At 33.6% G+C, this 22661-nt stretch overlaps 2 protein-coding genes across 7 annotated transcripts; both read right to left on the reverse strand.

The window, feature by feature from the left end:
- Positions 1-772: 772 nt before the first annotated feature.
- On the reverse strand, positions 773-10394 carry LOC137835141 (uncharacterized). 4 transcript variants are annotated; one of them, XR_016521104.1, is made up of 10 exons: positions 10287-10365; positions 9160-9617; positions 8865-8981; positions 7440-7522; positions 6004-6445; positions 4357-4532; positions 2198-2283; positions 1992-2125; positions 1303-1602; positions 773-1108 (listed from the first exon to the last, which is right to left on the reverse strand). XR_016521104.1 is itself a non-coding variant. In XM_068643500.2 (10 exons), the coding sequence occupies exons 2-10, from the start codon at positions 9529-9531 to the stop codon at positions 918-920; spliced, it is 1896 nt and encodes a 631-aa protein (XP_068499601.2). In that variant the 5' UTR covers positions 9532-9617; positions 10287-10394; the 3' UTR covers positions 773-917. The 4 variants fall into 4 exon arrangements, 3 of the variants coding, with proteins under 3 accessions (XP_068499601.2, XP_090158747.1, XP_068499600.2); XM_068643500.2 differs by having other exon boundaries at positions 6009-6445; positions 10287-10394; XM_090302621.1 differs by having other exon boundaries at positions 6009-6445; positions 7440-7517; positions 10287-10368.
- Positions 10395-12583: 2189 nt separating this feature from the next.
- On the reverse strand, positions 12584-22617 carry ROS4 (Acyl-CoA N-acyltransferase with RING/FYVE/PHD-type zinc finger protein). 3 transcript variants are annotated; one of them, XM_068643501.2, is made up of 9 exons: positions 22328-22617; positions 17989-20614; positions 16358-16481; positions 15898-15980; positions 14522-14763; positions 14293-14379; positions 13969-14068; positions 13623-13815; positions 12584-13547 (listed from the first exon to the last, which is right to left on the reverse strand). In XM_068643501.2, the coding sequence occupies exons 2-9, from the start codon at positions 20440-20442 to the stop codon at positions 12913-12915; spliced, it is 3918 nt and encodes a 1305-aa protein (XP_068499602.2). In that variant the 5' UTR covers positions 20443-20614; positions 22328-22617; the 3' UTR covers positions 12584-12912. The 3 variants fall into 3 exon arrangements, with proteins under 3 accessions (XP_068499602.2, XP_068499603.2, XP_068499604.2); XM_068643502.2 differs by having other exon boundaries at positions 22217-22617; XM_068643503.2 differs by having other exon boundaries at positions 22236-22471.
- Positions 22618-22661: the final 44 nt, after the last annotated feature.

Genomic DNA, 22661 nt, shown 5'->3' on the forward strand with positions numbered 1-22661 from the left:
TTTTGATGGTTAGGATTTTAGTGTTTAAGTAATCACAAATTACTTGTGCACTTTTGCTTATTTTTCTTCTTCAAACCCTCAATACCTTATGGAACAAGAAGTTAGTCATAGCTTAGATTCTAATTTAGTTTTTAAGAAATACCTTAATTTTGAACTTGAATGGTACTTTTGTTTGTGATTAACCTATGGACCAAACTAAGTTTTTTTTGGAAGCATAGATTTTGAGAAGGTTTAAATTTAAATTTATGAGTCAAGCTCGATGTTATTTCTTGAGTAATTTTTGCTTTGGTTAGCATATGATGTTTGAAATATTGAGAATGATATGAGAAATGTTATAAATGTATGGATAATAATAATCAAATGTAGTTTGATTTCAATATCTTTTAGACTTTATCAAAGGATATATTAATTTCAAACTTTCATATAATTAACATTTTTAAGCCTAAAATTGTGTGAACTTGGTACCTCAATGCAATATTTCTTAAAATTGTGATTTTGTATACATAACTTTTGAATGAAAGTATTTTGCTCTTAGTTTGACATGTTAAAAGGTTCTTATTAGTGTGTTAATTTTGATGCCTTGTTTCATCTAGGTTATGTTGTTAATGGATGTTATAGAATGAGATGAAATCAATGTAACGTGTCTTTGAGACTTTTAGAAAAGAATAAATATTTAAATGATATTTTTGTATAATACTCAATGAGTTCTTTTGAGATTACATGTTATGTTAAATTCTATTAGCTTACTATTTTGTTTATGAATGTATTCGAATGCAATAATTATATTATGACATTGAAGCAAATAGTAATACAAGTACTCATTCCACTAGAAATGTTGTAAAGGTGTGCTCCCTCATAGTATTTCTAAAAATAAACTATGGATATAAATGTATGTTAAATATTATTAAATTTTTATATTATATGTGTAATTTCTTACGAAATTTTTTATAAATTCCTAAAGAATTTCCCCTGTGCTCATCCAAGAACAACAACAACTCCTTATCATTTTCTTTCTCTAAATGAGAAAAAGCCTTCTCAACATAGCTGAACTCGCGTCCATACATATACGATGCACATGCTGCTTTGCATGTCAGTAACTGCAAATCACCTGATACAATTTAGGAAAACTCATTAACATGACTAAAAATAAAACAATAATAGTGAATGAACAAGCAACAATATTTCCAGTGAAGTTTATATATACACTAATATCGTAACTTCACTGTCACTTGACATTGACAACATTAGAAAAGTTTGACCTCGTGTTACCATAGTTCAACCATTCCAATGATATGATTATACCTGATTCAATCTCTGATTCTAGCTTGCTATTGCTGAAATGTCTTGTTATCCACCACCTACAACGAAGATACCAAGATTTTCCTGATGTGCCATCCGTAAATATTTTAGGGGGTTTGTTAAAGGAACGATGTTGTTTGTGTCCATATTCAGTTTGAATGGGGCATGAAGACATGCAGTCTTCTTCGTAGGAAAACAGTCTTAAGAAACATGAAGAGAAGACCTTCCACGTATTGTGTTCTGAATCTGTAACATCTAAATGTAAAGCAATCATTTCCAGCAGAGACTCAAGATTGTACTCTCCTGCAAAGTACCAAAGAAACCAATCAACAACATAGACATAATGTATTATTTAGCATAAAAGATATTTCTTAGTCTGTATCAGAAGAAAATAATTATCACAGCAAATATTTCTAAATCTGTAATTAGAAGGGCGTGACATCCAATCAGAGACAACTGATTCAAATTTGAAGAGATTAATACAAAAGATATGAACTTAGGAAAAACTGGAGGCTAGGAGTTCTTCAATTTCCTGATCACTTGTATTTCATTTCCTGCACCAGTTCACCTCTTTTTCTTTCATTAACCTCTTTCTACATCCCTTTTCAAGTTGACATTTGGACTCAACTTGAGAGAACTGGCGATATAAATTATTCTACTCACACAAAAGACATGATTCAGGATGAAGGTACCATTTTGGTGCATCTTGATAAGTTTAGCTAAGACATCACTGCATGTTGGATCCTTCTTCAATATATTCTCAAAACAGCTAAGAAGCATGACAGAGTTGTTTCGATCAAAACGCTCCAAGAGAGCTGCCCTCACTCTACAAGGGTGTACACATCAGTAACTTAAATAATCATAACAAAAAGCATCTTATCAAAAATAAGGGATGTACCTTAGTGGGAGTACAGAGGCTGTATTACAGCACTGCTTCTCAAGCATATTTAGAGCCTCATCAACTTGTCCTCCAATTAGCAAAAGCTGACAATAAAAAATAAAGTGAAGCCATTTTTTATATCTCAAACATGATCCTATGCAGAAAACAATTGCCAAATAATTTCTCTAACAAATGCAAAATAGGGACGTGCATGCGCATCCAGAAAAAGGGAACATGCTAGTTGCTTTGTGCAATTTCAGATGGATGATTGATTTCATTTAATCCAAGCGACTGATGTTTCTACAAAGTGTGTAACAAAATAAGCATATGGAAGGAGTGAGAACCAATTAGTAATAGGATGCAGTTGCACAAAGGACATTCAAAAGATCAGATGCATGGATTAAACCTCTAATCATTTGATAAATAGAGGGTCTAGCACAATGTTAATGACATCGCAAAAGCTTCCAATATTAGATGGACGGAGATGCCTAGAAACAGTTCCATATATCTAACATTACCATATTTATGATCAAAATCTCATTTAACAATGTCAACATTATTGTCTCGCAAAAAATAGTATTTCTGCCAAAAAGGGAAATAACAAAAGCCAAAGAAAGAAGAATGATATGTCAATTGCCACAGGAACAACAAACTACACAACTAGTACGAAAAGCAAAGAGCTCCTCTCAGTATTGAAGATGGTTTTGGCGTTCTACCCCAAGTCAAAGAAATTATAAATAGAAGGTTGTTCCATCTGCTTCTGTAATATAACAATAATAATATGCTATAGGTGCATTTAAGAAGAGTTAGCATTTAGGTAAAAAGACGAAACATAGTATTTACATACATCATAAGAACATCCTTTGAAAGGAAAACACTAACACATCATTTTCCTAATACAACAGAATCAAGGGATGCAGTGTTAATATTTAGAATGAATGGAAACCTGGGTGCACTCCATATATTAGTATTCCTAAAGCATACAAGTAAAAGCATTACTTTCCCTTTCATTTCATCAATACCTTGAAGCGGGGTAATGGTTTCAAATTTCACTAGTTTAACAAAAACAAATTACTTGAATAACAATAGAGCATACTAAAAATATTTATGATGGTGCAGGTATGGTAGCAAAGCCATTAGAAAGGAAAATTATCACCAACAAATTGCAGAGAAATAAGCAAAAATATGAAAAGGCAGCAGGGACTGGTTGTTGACAACATCATGCATGGTTTATTACAGTGCCAGTTCTATAATTTTCAGGAATTATGCAATGATAATAAATGCATTGAACTGAGGCTTGCAATTTTTGGGCAACCCATACGGAACTTTTACAAAAATCAAAAGATTAGGTACACACACAGAAAGAATTAGTTCTTTAATCTAGTCCAATTTTATGTTTAACAAAATTCTGTACGCGGTGGTTTTTCATTAAATAAGTTTTAGTTTGAACCAAAATTTCCTTAATTCTCACCCTTCCCCTTTCAAAATTATTTAAAATTTTGAAAATGGTTCACCAGACCATAATTGATGCTAAATTAGTTCAAAACTAAAAGTAATACAAAATTATTTATTTGAAATGACTTCGAATTTATCTTTATTTAAACAGAAGTTTTTAATTTATTAGCTATTGGTTAAAGTAACAAATAATTGTACAAAAAATTCATATCAACAGCAGGTCAAAATTAAACTGTTTAGGAGGTATACACCCCAAGACCTAGAGTTACCAGGCCTTGGCCAACAACCATCCATTCCATAATGCTTAGCCAATAGGTAACAAGTAATAAAATACACTTAACCATATAATCAAATGATTAAGGTATAAATATGGTTTATCCCCATTTAACTACGGGCCAAGGTGACATTGTTCACCATCAGGGCCCAGACCCATTCTATAAGTATAAATTTTGAAAGATTTCATTTATGAGTATTTAATACTTGCAACTTCCATCTCCGATTAAAGAAGGCACCCTCCGTTAAGTTATGAGGAAGAGTACTATGGCGCATGGAACACCAAAAGCAAAGATTAAGACAAAGTACTTTTGAGCAAGTACGGGAGTTAATGTAATAAATTATTGCTTCAACGGTTCTGAACCTAATTTTCAGTTTAACAAACAACATGAACGAAATACAAAATGATGTTTAGTGGTTCCATAAAACTTCAAATGTATGATCCATACCTGTACCAATGGAAGTAATGCTGCTGAAGCAGAAGGTTCAGAGTTCAGTGCGAGTTGTAAATATTTCACTGAATTTTTGTAATAGTCATTAGGCTGATTTCTTTGCATATACATGAACTCCTCGAAATTGCTCTCATCAGAAAAATGCAAGGGCAACAACCACAAATCAAGTCCCCCTAAGTAAATTCACCAAAAGACAATATTGAAGTTACTAATGAACCACAGACTAATGACTATAAAAACCAAAGAAATGATGAGCAATAAGCTCTGAAACCAATTTGAAAAAAACTGGTACCAGAATATAACAAACAAAAGAAAGAAAAAAGAGAGTAATAGAACAGGGAAGACAAGAGATGTTTATATTACTCACTGAATAATGAAAGAATTATAAAAAACAACAGAAATTTTGAGGAGCCCGGTTCCTCCCAACCAATGCACAAAAATCCCCAACTGTATACCCTTATCCTTTATATACCCTCATTACAATTTTTCCTCACGAAAAATTAACTCTAACTAACAAAGTGACTTACTAATTATAATTTAGTTAGTTACATAAGATACCATTGACTATTTCTCTTATTTCTCCTCTGAAACTCTTAGAATTTGGATTTTATCCTAACTCAACTCCAAAAAATTAGCTCATGGGGCAAGGCTTTACCCCACCATACTTTAATACACTAGTTTGATGATATCACCAGTGTGTGAAATTTCCGAGGACCTCAAGTGTGAAATTAGTAACATGGGAGGGTTTTGCTCTAGAGCCTGGGGAATCAACTAAACTTTTGATATCATATTAAACCAATTTTTCTGCAGATGTGGCGCATATGGATCTTGACTTTGCCTTGGCTAAAGGTATTTTTCCGTTACCCATGAAAGCAAGTTTCCCTTACAATATACTAAAAAACTGCAAGAGATCCATTTCTTGGATGCAAATGAAGATATCCCTTCTTGGGTTCCTAGTTGCCTCCTACATTTTGTTTAATATTTCCTCAAATCACTCTGCATTGAGCTTCTTGGATTTCTCTGGGAAACATCTCTGCCACATCATAACCACAGAAAGGGTAAGCCCTCTATCTCGTAAAATGTTTCATCTAATGGAGGCCTATAGAGATAGATATTCCTAAAGGGGAGCCCATCTGAAATGAAAATATCTAAGCATTTAACACAACTTCTGAAAATCATAAACAGATTAGTCACACATCGAATATTCAAAGGGAAAGAAAATTGTCATCCACGGCAATTTAGAGCTTTGAACCAGTGAAAGCATGCCAGTTATATTATCCCACACTCAAAACAGAAAAGGATAGAAGAAAAAACATATAGCTTATCAGTGACCAATCAGTAGCATTGTCTGAAGTTTCAAGTCAAATGGGAACTCTACACCCTCATTTTCTTTATCTCCAACATAAACCACAGTAATAGGGTGAGGTGCTCTAACAAAACTAATCTTAGGTTGGTGCAAACAGGTTATCATTGGCAAGAGAAAAATTACAATCTAGCATTATTGGAGTAAAGACAAAATCAATATTTTCAGTCCGGAAAAAAATTAAGTAGGAAAATCCATATACAAACATATATGCAAATACACATTCTCATTCAAAGGTGTATACCTAAAAGAGATATTTCGCCTGTTCAGTGAATAAATACCTTACCAAGACCATATAAGATATCCTCTGTAAGACCTCCACTGTTAGAAAAAGGATCTCCAAATCCTTTTTGCTCTTCAGAATTTAAGTAAAAACCTTCTGGCTGAAAGTTCTGATGTGGTTTTTCTCTTTTATTAGTACCAACCTCCATGTCTTTACTGAATACAACATCCCTAGATATATGCTTATCATTCATGATAGAGGCATCTGAATCATGTTGTGAATGGGAGTCAACCATGTGGGATTCAACTGAATTATACCGTTCTGACTGTCCAGTTTTATTGGTAACTGAGGTCTCCATATGTGAGTTCTCTTGCAAGTAAAACTGGTCTGAGTTTCTCCACTGGAATTCTTTGGGGATAGAAGAAAACCACAGCTCATAGAATGTCAAACCCATCATCATCTTTGACACAGGATCAATATCAGCTTCGTCTTTCTCAATGCTAAAGGAGAAACCAAAAGGACAAAAAATAAATGAAAAAGGATAGAAAAAGCAAGGGAAAATATAAAAAAAAAAAATAGAACCAGGTGGTCCCCCTATAACACTATTTCTCAAACACTGACATGTATTTTAGTATTTTTGAAGTGAAAACCATCATTAATGAAGGAAAATGATTTGTGAATAGAAAGTTCATATTTAAAGCCATTTCATAATATAATACACTTTGGTGCCAAAAGCATACAGTGATAATTTGGTCTTATTTGAGTCAATTTGCATTTATTTGAGCATGTATCTAGTACTTAACTATACCAGTAGGGTACTTCCTAAGCAACCTAACCTACGTATATGGAATGTGTTGGTAGAAAATAAATTAAATAAACTACGATTGTAACTGTCAGAGTATTGGAACTGTTATATTCCGTCGATGCATCTCTTGTGTCACTTCTTGAATGGTGATAACACTTACAGCTATGTATCTATCTAGGAAATAAGACAATTTGCGGTATCTTTCAAATTCACCAAAGGACTAATCCATCCACAAATTTCCACTGTGTTACCAATCCCAAATTCATCCTCATCACTGGGGCAGTGTCAATCATTTGGAATATCGACTTTATGCAATTATGTTTGTTTTTCTATAATGACAAAACTTGTCTACTCTAAATGCTAGTAAACAATACAATAAGTAGCATAATTCATACTTAGCTTGCCTTTTGTAATGGGCAGTCAAGTACCAAGGTCTCTAAAGTAATAGAATTAAGATAGTATTCCAAACTCCCTGGAGAAATTGAACACCAACGATAATTACCATTCAAACCTTATCAACCATTCTGAGGAATTTAGGTTTTATTGAAAAATATACAACCCAGGCAAAAATATAATAACAATGACAGACAACCCACATTATATATAGTAATCAGAAATTATGAAATCATCGCATCATGGTGCAGCACATATCATTCTGCAAAGAACACATAAAAAATTAAATTACATACCATAAAGCAAGCTGGTATGCCTCCCCTGCATTGCCTTGCATAAGACAGAAAAAAATGAACTCCAAATGGACTACATATCTGCTCTGCTCCATAAACAAAATTCTACATTAAGAACTGAAGACTAAACAATCAAGCTGACAATTTAAATTCATAATTGATGCCTCAATTGAATTGAAAAATATAATTAATTTATCTAGTAGAATTAAAGTCAGCGGATAGATTGATAAGATTATTTGCAATGGCAATGGTAGAGTTTCCCACCAGAAAGTTTAAACATAACATGGGAGCATGCATATTATCACAACCTGGTTGATCTCATACAGCTTGCACATGCAAAAAGGTAACAAGTAAATAATTTTAAAATTACTAAGAAAGTGAAATCTAGAAACTTAGAAGCCTATTTGGTTTGAGAAAACATTTCTGTTTTAATCATTAATAATGAATAAACTGTCACCTTATTTTTCATTCTGTTTCCTGTTTCATATACTAATATTTCAAAACAAGAAACAAATTGAAAACAAATTGACATTTTTGCAAATATTAATGAAAATAGGAAATGGAAACATCAAACTTTTTCTCAAACCAAGCATGCCTCTAGATAACTTCGAAAATGTAGCTTCAACACTGAACAAAGAGAATTCTGCAGAAAAACTGAAATTGAATAATTGAGAATTGGGGCAAAGCTTTAGGAGAAACAAAGTTTAGAAAAAGCTAAACATATTATGCTATAAAATTGGTATGGTGATGAACAGTGAACAATAAACTCAGCACCTAGTAAGTATTGAATTGTAGTACAATTGCAACATTTACAAATCAGGTATGCCTTGATTTCTTCAAATTAGTTCCAATTCCACCAAGGAGGAAAAGAAAAGTATTATTTGTTGAGTACTTGATGGCTAGCTACAGAGACTCACACAAGTCACTGCCATCAGGATCACTGTTTTTTCTCTTAGCTAGACTTTAACAGATAAGAAGACCAAAAAAAATAGTGTATTCAACCTACACTTTTGGACTTTTATTGATGTATATATAGGATACAAAGAAGAGGCAAGGCACTTTCCTAAAACCCTAACCCTAAAGTTGGATACACGCACAAGAAAAATAATAAAAAATAACATTACATTTCAACAGCTAGATCCCTCCCCCCTCTTTCAATTGGAGTATTCAGAATATAACACTTGCAGGACTTGCAATTGATTATTGAACCAGATAGCCTACCTCTCTCTCTTGTGAGTTACCAACATCAACTTTGTTACATAACAGATTTTATCAGGCTTAAATAGTATACATTTTGTAAATAACCTTTAGGTACTTCAGAACAAGTTGTCAGTCAGAAACAGTTACTACCTTACAAAGCAAATTTATAAACATTTAACATTAAAGGTAACCACTATAAAGCATTTAGTTGGGGAGTCTGAAACAGACCTGTAAAGGCCAAGTCTTCATTGATCCAATTTTCTTCGACCAAATATCATAGAGGTTCTTGATTCTTGTGGGATTAATAGAATTGTTTCTCACATGCTTAAGAAGCTCCATTAAAACCTACACGCATATCAGCATAATGCCAGTGTTCAAAAACTAACTAGGATATCAAGAATAGAAGAAATTATAACAATAAAATATAAAATCATATTAATCAAATAGGCAGCAATAATCAAAGAAGTAAAAACACGACATTCCAATTTAAGAAATAATAAGAGAAAAAGGGGGAGGAGGGTACCCAAAACTTCAGACGATTTCTGAAGGGAGAGGTGTCATTAACTGTGCCCTTCATGTAGGCACTTAGAACACCACTGGCTGCGACCCAGTGATGCTGGTTGACGAGCCTCCGGAGCAGGTAGCGCAACCTTGTACGATGTTCCTTCCTCAGAGGTTTGGGACCCAATCCCATGACATAGGAAGGCCTCGTAAGAGACAACAAGATTTTTTTTGCCAGCTTCTCTCGCGACCCCATTTGCCCTTCCTCGTCCACCATGAAACTCTTCCTCTTACGCTGCTTTGATTTCTTCGCCTTGGAACCGCCATTAATGGTCTCCGGTTCTGTGTCTGACAGATCAACTTCCATTGATGCCAAACTAGAGACACTTTGCATTGTCCCAACACAAGCTTTGCTTGAAGAATTGAAGAAACACAAATGTCAAGTCTACGGCTTTTCAATATATGATTCACAACTGATGCCTTAGGAGGAGGGAGGGGGAGGAGGAAGGAGTGTTTTTTTTGTGTTTGTTTCTATAATTTTGAGGGGAAGAGGTGGAGGTTTTTTTTTATTCTTTAGATTTGTGGGGATTAAATAGGATAGTTGTATTTTACCAAAATACTCTTAGACATGCATTTTATTAAAATATCAAAATAAAATATTACATAGATTTATTTATAAGTTTAAAAATATTTAATTATATTATTAATAACAACTTACAATTATAAATAATAAAAATAAAAATATACAAAAATTATAATATTACCAAAATATATATAATTATATAAAATAATAAATAAATATAATAATAAATATTATTTTCATAAATTTTAATATATTTAATAATTTTATTTCAATTTAACACAAAAATATTTTCTATTATATTTTTTATTTTTTATTATAAAATATAAGTAATTATGAATATTATATATTAAAAAATTTAATTAATTCAAACCTACACACAAAAAGAATCATAATTCATCATTTTAATAACAAGGACAAATTTGTAAACTTACAATAAACCATCCTCACAAATCCACTTTATCATCCCTCAATCCAAACAACCTCACATATCCTCACTCATCTTCTCTAATCCTCACAAATCCACTCACTCCCCTCCTCACAAATCTCCTCCTCAATCCAAACAGAGCCTTAAATTTGAGAAACAATGAAGCACTTGTATCTTTGGTGTGGAGGTAAGATATGATAAACATGGGAATAGGTTGTCGTTTCAATCATACGATATAAAGAATACTTATATAAATTAAATATAACTTTTATAATTTATTTGCAATTATATGTAAATTATTTTCTATAATCTACAAAATATATAAAATGAAATTTAATTTTAAAAACATTATATAAAAGTTAATGTTTATATTAAATTATTTTTAAAAAATAATTTAGAAATTACATTTTGATTATATTAATATAAAAAAAACTATAATATTATATCGAATAAATCTTCTACCATTTTTCAACTTACTTTTATTCACTTTTCTTCAATTAAAGAACCTCAATTTTTATGATCTTTCCCCTAACTTATTTTCCTTCCCACTCTCACCACAATCCAAAGAAAGCCTTAGGGGATTTCAATTTTCTCCCATCTTTTATAGTGTGTTTTTGCACCTGCATAACTTTTATTTGCAGCCTCATGCTTAACAATGATCATAAACCCTAAATTTAGTATGAAGGTGGAATGGGTGTAGGAACTCAACTACGACTTCTTCTATTTATATCTCCAAATTTACTTAGCACACTCCATTTACTTTTAATACATTTTTATTATCAAGTATACTCTTTTAAACCCTATTTTCACACATCCATATTTTTTATTCTTTAAATTCTAATTTTATTTATTTAAATCATTTTATTTATAAAAAAAATGGATAAATATTTGCAATACATTAAGAACCATAATGACAACACTAAAGAATAAAGAAGATATTCACAATATCTATTTCAAGATATTTATTTAAGATTGATTTAAAAGATAAAATAATCAGGGATGAACACAACATTCCATAATCCCGCTGATTTAATATTTTTGTTTTTTATTATAATTACGAATCTCTTTTACAAAATCAGATGCCAACTCCTGCAATATCAAATTAACATTAATATTTGACAATTTCTCCTACATCATATCATTTAAATTCAACATAAAATTTAAAACTCAACATTGTACTTGGTTTCATTTTCGTTTATCGATGTAAAAATCTGAAAGTGATTGTTATATACTTTAGATTTTGATATCCAAAAGTTATTTGCGTACTTCATTTAAAGTTTTTTATGGTCATACCTAGAAGTGAGTTATCCGTTTCAGATTTTTATATAATGGTACTGAAAATTGAGATCTAGAAGATTTATGTTTGTTTATGGATCTTAACATCCAAAATCTTCTTTATGAAAAATTTATCCAAAATGACATTAATTCTAAAGGACATAAATATTCGAAATATTGTAAAGACAAAAAAATTTAAATCATTAAAAAAAACAGGCATAGGTGCGGAAGATTTGAATTGATATGGTGTGGGAGAATCAGCCTCAATATTTTTCATGTGTTAAATGATTTACGTTTTGAGAAAGAGAAAAGTAGAAGTTGTGCTTGGTGTACATGGTTGGCAAGTGTTGTTGTGTACATTTTTGGTAAATATCCAATTACTCTTATAGTAACACGTGTAAAAAGTTTTCCTATGTCCCTTAGTTCTCTAGATTCATTGTTTTTTAAAGCTTCTTTGTGTATTTTCCATCAAATTTATGTGTTGTGCACTTTTTCTCACTTGACATCACATTGGATGATCACATGCTGCTTCCTTTTATCCAACTAACAAAATAAATTATAAACATAGATCAAAGCTTATCACTCTTTTCTCCTCCACCTATGCAGCTTCAGAGGTGTTAAAAGAAGTTTAAATTATTCATAGATCAGATTTTTGAATTGTACAATAATATATTACATTTTAATTTTAAATTATATAAAACACTACAATACAACAAAAGAAGTTGCCTTAAAATGTGTAACCTTGAGAAAATCTTTGTCCATAAAATATGTCCAACCCAAACCATGTAGCCAGGATCAACCCAGGTCTAACTACATGTAAATAATAATTACTAAAAGTCACTTACAATTAAGACCTTTGTAATATGAGTTTGAGTTTGAACTTGGTTTATAAATTATTTTTCTTTGGAACTCATCCTCTTCATCAACTGCCAAGATTAATAAATATCCTTTTATCATCTCCTAATCTTAAGTTGCTTTAGATCACTACATGCAATTTATCACAGTTCTAAAGAGTAGAATTCTTTCTTAATATTTCTAATTTATACAATGACAGCAGATAATTCATATTGCACCAAGCTGCAATAATGCTTAGTTGTTGAGACTAGCTTTAACAAGTATTGGACCATCTTATGAAATGTTAACTTTCTTGACGAAGCTGAATGATTGATTATGAGAAGAATTGAAGGTGCATTAATAAAGTGATTTGAGCAAACTAACGAGATCTGTTTTAGAGTAGCACAACCTTCATTGACATCTTATCTTCCTTACCACCAACCAAGACAAGACCAAAAACATTTTTATTTGCATCCATCTTATGCTTCACAGTAAGTCCCTAGCTACACACAATGGGCCACAACTTTATCTTAATCTAGCTGGTCTTGAACCCATTTTATGTTTCCATATTTTGCAGTTAGTTGCGGTGAGATACCCTACAAGTTGGTTATGAACATCACAACATCTCTCTAAACAACTACTTTCTTTCAACTTCTGATTCAGCTTGCAGACTTTGCAAATGTTCCAAAAAAAGCTGTTTCATCATACATCACTGAGCATTCAATACTGGAATCCGTGTCAAAATTGCTGCCTAGAAATGTTTTGCAGGAAAGATTTGAAAAAGGGCCCTGCAAAGCATTTTCCTGACCCTCACCTATTTTGATATTCTTGTCCTCAACAACCCTTATACTTGGTTCAGCACCATCTTTTATAGCACAAAAATTCTCACTAGATTGCCGCACTGTATCACTTTCCATTTCCACTTTGTTGCATGTTCCGAGTTCCTTCACACTGTTCTCTTCAATAGATTTCTCTGACCCAGCTGACACTGTCAACTGGATGATCTCTTCTGTAAAACAGGTACTACTTATTTCTGTTGATTCTTTGGCTTGTAATGCAGTGTCAACAGGTTGTGTATTGTCTTTTCTGAGGGTATCACTGCCAGCTTTATGGTCAGACTGATTTTTACCATCCAAAGGTTCATGTTCTGACTTTGGTTCAATTTGATTGGCAGTAGTTATGTTTACAACATCTTGTAGCAATGAGTCAGCAATGGCCATTCCTTCAGAACCGATACCTACTTTGACTGATTCATCAGTTGCTTGAGTTGATTCATCACACAGTCCTGTTTCATCTGAAAAGATAATTAATTTTAGTAAAGTATTTCACAATAAATAGTACACTAACAAAATACACCAAACAAAATTACCTTCATTTTTCATCTCTCCGTGTAACGGTTTCTCAAGAAACACTGTCCCAGGAAAGATCATCAAGTTAAACTTATTCAATTTTTTCCTTTCAACATCATCAACGGGTTTGAATCCAAAGCCCTTAGTCCATGTCTCAACCAAATCAGGAATGGCTGATATCACAAGCCTTTCCACCTTGAAAGATGTTAACATCTGCCAATGACAAATAAATTTAGAAACACAAAAGGCCAAAAAATGAAGAAGTGTGGGAAATTTTCAAACTCAACAGTTACAGGAAAAAGAAGTCAAGTGCAAAATCACTACAATTATTTTGGGCAAGTACAAGTGAAACTAGCCAAATATTACCTCTTCGATAGCAGTCACAAGCAATCGGCACATTCCCTGGCGACGATACCGACTGCAAGTAGCAATTAGAGGCATCTCTGCTACTGCAGTTCCATGCACCCTGTAAAAATGTAAATGACACTTAAATAATTGCCTCGTGTATAAATCAAACAAATGTAATTATGAATCATCTTGAAGGGTAAGGTGAAAGACACTTAAATAATTGCCTCTATAGGTTAACTAGTAATTAAAATACTACCATTCCACATATGGATCATAAAGATTTAAAAACATCAAATTCTACTATAAATTTCATAAGAAAAATATCTTTCTTTGAAATTTTACCTAATAGATGCTACAGATACTAACACATCCTGTTTTTCCAATACCATGGTGTAAAACCCTTGAAAATTCAGACGAGCAAACTCAGACCTGAAAATCACATAAAATAAAGCCTCTCAAATCAAAAGGGAAAGAATTAAGGCTTTAAAAAGTACAAGGGGCAGGACATTATTTAGATAGGTATAAAACTATGAAAAAGGAAGCACGGAAAATGAAGGGAGGAGGCACTAACCCCCAGTTGTATAAAACTTGAGGTATCATGTGGATGCCTGTCCTTGGATCAAGCATTGACACAAAACACTCCTCCATGATAGTAAGAGCAACTGCTAATTTCGTATTGCATACTGCCTTTAGGGCAAACCACTGTGTAGAATGAACTTTTTGGTCATCATGAATGCATCTAAGAAGCGTCCATGAGATGCCATCAGCAACTTGATTAACTAACCCCACCTGAGATTGAAGTCCAGAGTACACCTGCACAAACCAGAGTCTCGAGTCCTTGAATAAAGTCTTGGGATATTAGTGTCATTCATTAGGTTATTTGAGTAGTGAGTACTTGACCTGATTATTAACATAAATAGGATTACTAGGTCCAAATACCACAACACATTATTATATCACTAATTCCCATGAAAAAACTAAATGCATTTTATCATGTGATACATAAACATGCTATTTCCTAATTTTATAAACTATTACTATTTCCAACACTCCCCTTCAAGCAGTCAAGCCAAAGCTTACCACAACAAACATTTTTTAACAGTAACAGATCTTTTAACCAAGAAATGGGTTTTTAACTAAGCTCAATGGTGGCATGTGATCCATGTAGCCAACATCACCTATCAGATTTGTAAATTAAGTTAGACTTTGAATTAGGAGAGCCAATTGGCCAGGATGATTTACTGGGTATGTCACACAGCTAGACTACTTTTACAATTCTCCTCCTTTAGTACAGAAAGAGAAAAGCAACCCAAAAAGAATATTGTTAACGCTTTGAAAAGTCACAGGGAATCAAGGCTTCCCAGATTTATATGCCCAAGTGATGACATTCTATTGGTGGATACAACTATGCCAACAAGTCTACATTACGTTACTTGGTAAGTCACCAGACTAGACTCTTCCACATTCTATATGGCTTTGAAAAGATGTCCAATTTGCTCTGCTTTTGGCAAACACTACAGTCATGGAAGCCTCTGTGTTATACTGCTCTCAATTATTATAAGCTCTAAAATTATATTTGGATTCAAGAATTTGATGCAAATCACAATCACCTTATTAATTACCTCGTATTTTTCTTTAACTCGGACTAAATTATAAATTTATTAATCTTAAGCTTATTTGTCTGAAAAAAACAACTTGAAAAAAGCTATATTTACCACTGATATAAATTTTAATGCGATAATCATTATTTCATGGTTTGGAACATATAAAAGTTGGCACACGGTTTGGAATATAAACCAAAGTTTCAAAAGGTTTTGAACATCTTCAAATTATAGATAATAAAATGACCAACTCACATTACAAGCCACTACATCATCTGTGTAATATAACAAATAATTAGCCATTTCAAATGGAAGTCCAGAAATTTGAGAAATTGTAGTATAGTACCTCCTGACAACTCTGACCACAAAACCAAATGTCCGAGACTGCTCCTTCTGGTGTTTCTCTATCTTTAAGGCATGTCTCGTGATCTATTTAGTGCAAGGATCGCAATTGTCAGATGGAATCATTGAAGCATTGCAAAGGGAAAACAATGCATAGGCTTCAGATCAAAGAAATCTTCATTCATGATCATCAAGCAATTGCTTATTATAATAATATATAAGGGCATGCATGAGATCATGAAGCTCCCACTATTGTGGCATTTAAGGAGACTCAGGAATAGTCATGACAATAATCAAACCAACAAATTGTTTAGCCATTAAACAATGTCGAGTATTTCAATTATTCAAACAATAACAAACTATATATGGCACAACTCAACTTGTTGTCTATCTACACTCTACAGGCTCTACAACCATAACACTGGTAATGTCATAAAGCAGTATGATCATACAGGGATACTTACATTTATGTTCACACTGTGAACATTGTAACAAATCATGCAGATCTGAAGTGTCTTTATCAATAACCAAATTTCCACATATCCTACAAGTGCAGTTTGCACAGTACCAGTCACCATCTGGGATATCCTGATTCACATAGGCAAAAAAGATTGTATTATTCTTCTAAGGTAGGGTAAAAAACCTTAATAATAATCACATCAACAACAATAAATAAACACATCCTCAAAAATACAAAGTACAAAAGGACCTTATTTATTGTCAAATGCATCACATGAAAAGAAACAATAATACAGGAACAACATAAATAAACAAATCTAAACGCTAGTAACACACTTACACAAACATCCATACCATCAATCTATCTACTATAATATATAAAATCTGAACCACGAGTCGTGGAGTTGACATGTTAGCATGTAAATTTCCTTTAAGTCACATTAGTTTTTTATATGTTCTCATGTCTCTAACTACAAAATGGAATCATTTTAAATGTGAGTGGAACGTACTAATACATTTTAATAATAAATAATTATCTAATAAATGAATTTCTCTTGAAATGATCAATGAATAATTTTATTTTATTTTTGTAATCCCCTGAGATGTTTCTACCAAGCTCTCGCTATTGATGTTATGTGTTTCAAGAGCAACCTAATATGCTACCTTACAAACCCTTCGTGATTGCTACCATGTTTCTCCAAATTCTTCCAAGAGTTACAAAGGATCCTCGACATACTGTTTGTTAGTAATGGATTTAGAGACTATAAGGGAATAGTACTTTTTAGCTCGTTGTTAAGTAGTGTCCATGAGTCTCCACAACTATTAAGGAGATAACAAGTACAACACAATCCACATAACGTATTTGAAATCGTTTCAAATTTTTTTATAGCATTTACACATTTATTTTCAATCTATAATTTATAGTAAATATATTTTGATATGCTACCATAGCAACGATTTAGTTGACATTGCTTTGTAATGTCAACATTTTTGCTTAAGTGTCATCTTTTACATAAGTCTAATAATTTTCAAAACAATCTTATCTCATGAGTCAACCAAAAGCACATATTTTTAACAATTGAATCTCATCCAATTTGCTCAAGGTTGTTTTATAATTAAATAAAATACTACTAAATGTTTTCTACACAGTAAAAGATAAGATAACTTCTACTATTTGGCACTAGTGCAATGCACAGGTGTATATCTGGTTGTGTATAAAATAAGAGGGGATATACTCACTAAACCTCCTCATCAAACCACAGCTAAACTAAGCACAAAGTTCGTTAATTCTTGGCAACTGGCTATAAAAGCAATTAAATTACAGTGGACGCCCTAGATCATGTATTCATATTCACAGAAGTGAACTCACTCGTACACTATAAAAAGTTCGAATACTTACATTTTCAAGTAATCAGCTGAGTCAGAATAAACATTCCTAACAACAGACCAGAAAGATTATACTACAAGTATAGTTTAATGGAGGAGCATAACGCCATATTATGCTAACGCAAAGACATATATATACACACACACACAGAGGAATGGCATAGGAGCCTGGTTATATCAATCACTCATGTTTGGATTTCCAAAACAAATTAAAAGAAAGAAACTTGCATAGACCCAAGAGCAGACATACCTGAGTGGACAAACAAGCTACGTGGAAAGTAGATGGACAATTATCACAACATATCAGCTCACCCCCTTCACCACACAACCCGCATGAATCATCATTTTTGTCATTATCATCAGTCTGCACAACTAGATTCAGACTTTTCCTGGCTTTGTATTCAGCTGACCAAGCTTGAAGGAGGCACAATGTAAAGGGCTCGCCAGATTCCATAAAAATATTTACGCAGGGGCGATTCAATGTAAACCCAGCATGCAACTTGAACTCAGATAATGTAAGCACCTTACCACAACATATACATATAATACCATCTTTGGTGATCCTGCCATCCTTAATAACAACATTATCCTTAGTATTTCGGTATTGAATCACATCATTTAAAGATATGACCCCATTATCAATTAACCAGGACAATATTGTCCTTGAACCCAAATAAGACCTATTACAGTCCTTATTGTACTTCCCTGCACTACAGGGGTTCCTTGGCAGCAACCTGCAACGACCCTTTTGGCTTTTAAGCTTTCTCTGGCCCCTTGATTTGCAGGATTTAGCTCTAGAACTTCCCCGGATTGCCTTTGGGCCGAAGTCCTTATTCCTGAATATTGCAGACACCAATAAATCATCATCTTTAATATGGCATCTGTTAGACCTATCCGTTCCAGTTATGGAGCCGTTTGTTTTCCTGGTATTTCTCTGAATTGCACTGAAAGATGATAACTTTCTGCAGCTTCTTTTCTTTCCAGCATTGTCAACTAGATAATTCTGGACCTCTTCCAAACCACATGCTTCACCATCTAGTGACTGCACCTGATCAGTGACAGTTGAGCCCAGCATGTCACCATGGCAGAACATACTCATTTTAATTTCAGATACCCTTTTGCACTTCCTTCGCATTTTCTTTCTAAGAATAACATTAGAAACAGAATATGTGCTATCTTTCCCAAATGCAGAATCTACTAAGATTTTCCCACCCTCTTCCTCACTACATTCAGACTGTTGCACAGTCCTTGAGCCATGAGAATTAACCAGGCCATAGCTCACACCAGAAGCGTTATTTTCTTCTGACGTGTCCATTGGCACATGCCCATCTGAACTCTGCTTATCAAGACTTCTAGAACTTCTAATTTTGGCTTGGTGAACAGCATTTACATTAGACCCTCCAGGTACCTGATTCGAATTTCCAGAGCTCGAATCAATGGGAGCACATGCCACCTTATACTTACTAGAAACTAAAGTCCAAGTTGCTTTCACTACCTCTCCCTTTTTCAGGGCACCAATCTTTCTATCAACAAATATAACAACTACAAACGGATCCAAAAGCCACCATCGATAAGCCAACATAGCATCAGGGTCTTCTGACTGCATCTTTGTTTTTTCAACATTTATCAGTGCACTGGATAGATCAGACCAGAATTGACTAATATCAGTCCATTCCTTATAATCTCTGCACATTAAATTGCATTTGTCAACAGACAATAGCTCACCACATATTCTCCAAGCCTTTGTAAATTCCCGAATAGGCTTTCCCTCTGGTGTCCTGTAAACTGACTCTGGATAACGTCTGCTAGGCCGTTGACGCTTCTCAATAGTCCACCCTGCCATCGTAAGCAACTGAACAATCTGAAACTGCAGAATAGTACGAGGGTCCTCTTCCTGTAGCATTGAGGGTGAATTTGAGATGTCCCCATTAGTAGATTCCGGCATTTCCTCAGGATTTAAAGGAGACCCAGCCTTCTTCACAACAGTGATTGACGGACTTGTAATTACAAGCCTGCTCGCAAAGCTTTCCTGGGAAACAGGAGAAGCAGCTGCTTTACTTACAGACACTTCTTTTGCAATATGTCTGTCTGCTGTTGCTGTGTTAAAATTTGTAACATCTACATCATCCTTAACAGCTTGTTTATTTAAATTGTTATGGTTCAATAGATAACAACTGGATATCACACCATCTTTGGATGATTCAACCAAACGAAATGCAATTGGTTCACTATTACAGCCTGTAGCAACAGAAGACAGGTTAGAAACTGCTACTTTTGAAAGTCGTGATGAACTCAAATTTTTTTCTGAATCAGATCTACTACAAGCAAGTTCATGCAGAGAAAATTTCATTCGTTTGACATTCACATCCTCGTCATTCTGGTCTTCACAAATCAAACTCTCTGGCACACATCCCAGAGCAGCCTCTTTGGAATGCTGAATTACATTAAAGTTCTCCTCTTCAGGGTGTGTAAGTCTAGATGACGAGGGATCCAATGCAACTGAGTTTTCGTTACTAGAGCAGAATGATTTAAATGTGTTTTTAGCAGATTCATGTTCAAAGCTGATAACTCCAGGAACAAGACACTTCTGAGTAGACTGAAAAATGTCATCACCAGAAAAGACCTCTGAAAAAATCTGTCTTTCTTCGTTAGATCCTTCAAAGTTATCATCAAACAAATCTTCTACCTCGTTGCTGATCAACATCTCTGCTGAATGATGAGATTTCACTATGCAGTTTCTGTTGCTGGTCTACATGTTGGCACCATTACATATGAAGAAAGCCTTTCTTCAGCCATAAATTACTGGTTGACATACTTCGTCACTATTGACCCCAGTTAATAGAAAAAAATAAATCTCCTGGTAAAGGATTTCGAATCTGCAGAAGAAATTGAGAAGTTATTAAATTGTCTTCGAAATTAAAAGATTCAACAAGCTTTAACTTAATTAATTTTCTGAAAGAAAATTTGCATGGAAGATCTCAAGCAACAACAACAACAATAAAAAAAATATGTAAGTGTCATTTTCATTTATTGGTATCATTTTCCCTCACATAGTCATAGTTACATTAAATACAAAACTGAAATGTAAATAAGGTGAAAGATTATCAGACAAAAGCCACAGAATCAATTATGAGCATCCTTACAAGGATGCATTAAAAGATTCTTTATCTCTCTTCACTAAAATCTGAATATCCCATACCATTAATAAAAAAACGTAGAGTAAAAAAAGGTGTGGGTAAACTGTATTTATAAACAAACAAGAAGCCACAAAAGTAATTAAAGCATTTAAACACTTAAATAAGGAAGTTTAGTTTTGGAATAAGTTAACTTCCATCTTATCTTCTAGATATGGAACTATAGTACTCTTTTGGTTGCATCAGCATGCATTGCCTAGCTGCCAAAGAAGACCAAGCAAAGCAACAATATATTGTTTGCCCACAATTACATGTGTTATTCATTGTTGATCCATGGCATAGGGGATCAGAATAACATATTGTCTTTCATGCAACACTTTCTACTAGACAAATATTCTCCTCGGACAAAAACAGCATATCAAACTAAGGGATAAGGAATCAGAATTCAGAAGTAATACACTTTTCATGCAACAATGATTTTCGACAGAGGGAGTCTCATGTCTTCCAGTGCCGTTTGCAGATCTAGTATTAGTGCTTTAGTGTGTACCCCTCCAAATTATTGACTAAAAAAGCCTTATTACAAACTCAATCAAAATATTCATCATGGTTTCCCATGTTAAAAAACTCAAGCTCCACATAGAAGTGATAGAGAACGGTCTTTAACGACAAAAAATGACTAAACAATGTTTTCGGCTTTCTGCTATTAGCTTAAAAATATTAGAAACTTCTGTAAATATTTCCAAATAAGCATCACATTCACGAAACACATGACCAAATGCAAATGTAAAGGTTGGGTTGAATTAAAATGCACATGCAATCCTCCATCGTTTATGGCTAGCAAGAACACAGCTTATTTTTCAAAAGAGAACGGTTAAGGAAACCAAAAGTTATCAAACTTGAAAAGCTAAAATTTTAAGATGCCAAATGTTAAACAAAATAACATTTAATGCACGCACCCCTTATATGCTTTCAATCTAATAAATATTCTCATTTTCATTAAATACTTAACATTCCCTTCAATTAAAGCAGCAAATCACTTGAAAGAGACGGGGAACCCAGAATTCCGAAACAAAAGTGAAGCATAAAATCGACATGCATGAATTCAGAAGCAGCATTGGAACACAGAACAAACACCAGGTCCAGAAATGGAAGATAAAACCGAAAATCCAGAGCAAAAAACCCTCATTTTGAACACAGATCAGAACCTACCCTACCTACCCATCTCAGATTCTCAAGAAAGAAATTCACAGTCCATCATAAGAAACCACACAGAAGACAAACTTTTCAACAAAAAAACACGACCCAGAAACTCCTATAAGCGTAACAATGCCCAGAGGCACCCACCAGAACGGCACAATCTCACCCATAATTAGGGTTCGTTAAAATCGCAGAAGCAATTGAACATTTCTGAGGAAAAAAACACAAATTGACATCTTCCTTGGCTTCATTCCTCACCTTGAACACCACCAGAAATAGAAAGAGCTTAGAGAAAAAACCCAACAATGGTAGCAGAGTGTAAAAGATGGGAAACACAAAGGAACAGCAGTTTCTCTCTCTAGAAGGCAGTTTCTCTCTCTAGGAGCATCTACCACAGCATGTGAGAGTTGTATCTATGTCATGGACTACTTACATGTACAGTTGTACCCTCTTTCATTGCCACTAGGCCTTGTCCATTTCTCCCTTTTTTTAAACCCCTTTTGAATGAAGCACCTACGCTCCCATTCTGATTCACTTCCTCTCTAAGCAAATGCCAAAATGGGCCCATTAAGGGATTTTCTTTCTATTTTCC

This window comes from Phaseolus vulgaris, chromosome 5, assembly GCF_051622355.1.
Source record: "Phaseolus vulgaris cultivar YP4 chromosome 5, ASM5162235v1, whole genome shotgun sequence".
Classification (NCBI taxonomy): domain Eukaryota; kingdom Viridiplantae; phylum Streptophyta; class Magnoliopsida; order Fabales; family Fabaceae; genus Phaseolus; species Phaseolus vulgaris.

Excerpts from the sequence above, each read along its gene's own strand:
- LOC137835141 (XM_068643500.2), bottom strand. The coding sequence starts at position 9,531 with ATGCAAAGTGTCTCTAGTTTGGCATCAATGGAAGTTGATCTGTCAGAC. Across the intron at positions 2,284-4,356 it reads CATTACTTCCATTGGTACAG|CTTTTGCTAATTGGAGGACA; the intron begins GTATGGATCATA and ends TTTTATTGTCAG. Across the intron at positions 1,109-1,302 it reads AGAATCAGAGATTGAATCAG|GTGATTTGCAGTTACTGACA; the intron begins GTATAATCATAT and ends AAATTGTATCAG.
- ROS4 (XM_068643501.2), bottom strand. The coding sequence starts at position 20,442 with ATGTTGATCAGCAACGAGGTAGAAGATTTGTTTGATGATAACTTTGAA. Across the intron at positions 14,069-14,292 it reads GTATCTGTAGCATCTATTAG|GGTGCATGGAACTGCAGTAG; the intron begins GTAAAATTTCAA and ends ACATTTTTACAG. Across the intron at positions 13,816-13,968 it reads TTGTGACTGCTATCGAAGAG|ATGTTAACATCTTTCAAGGT; the intron begins GTAATATTTGGC and ends TGTCATTGGCAG.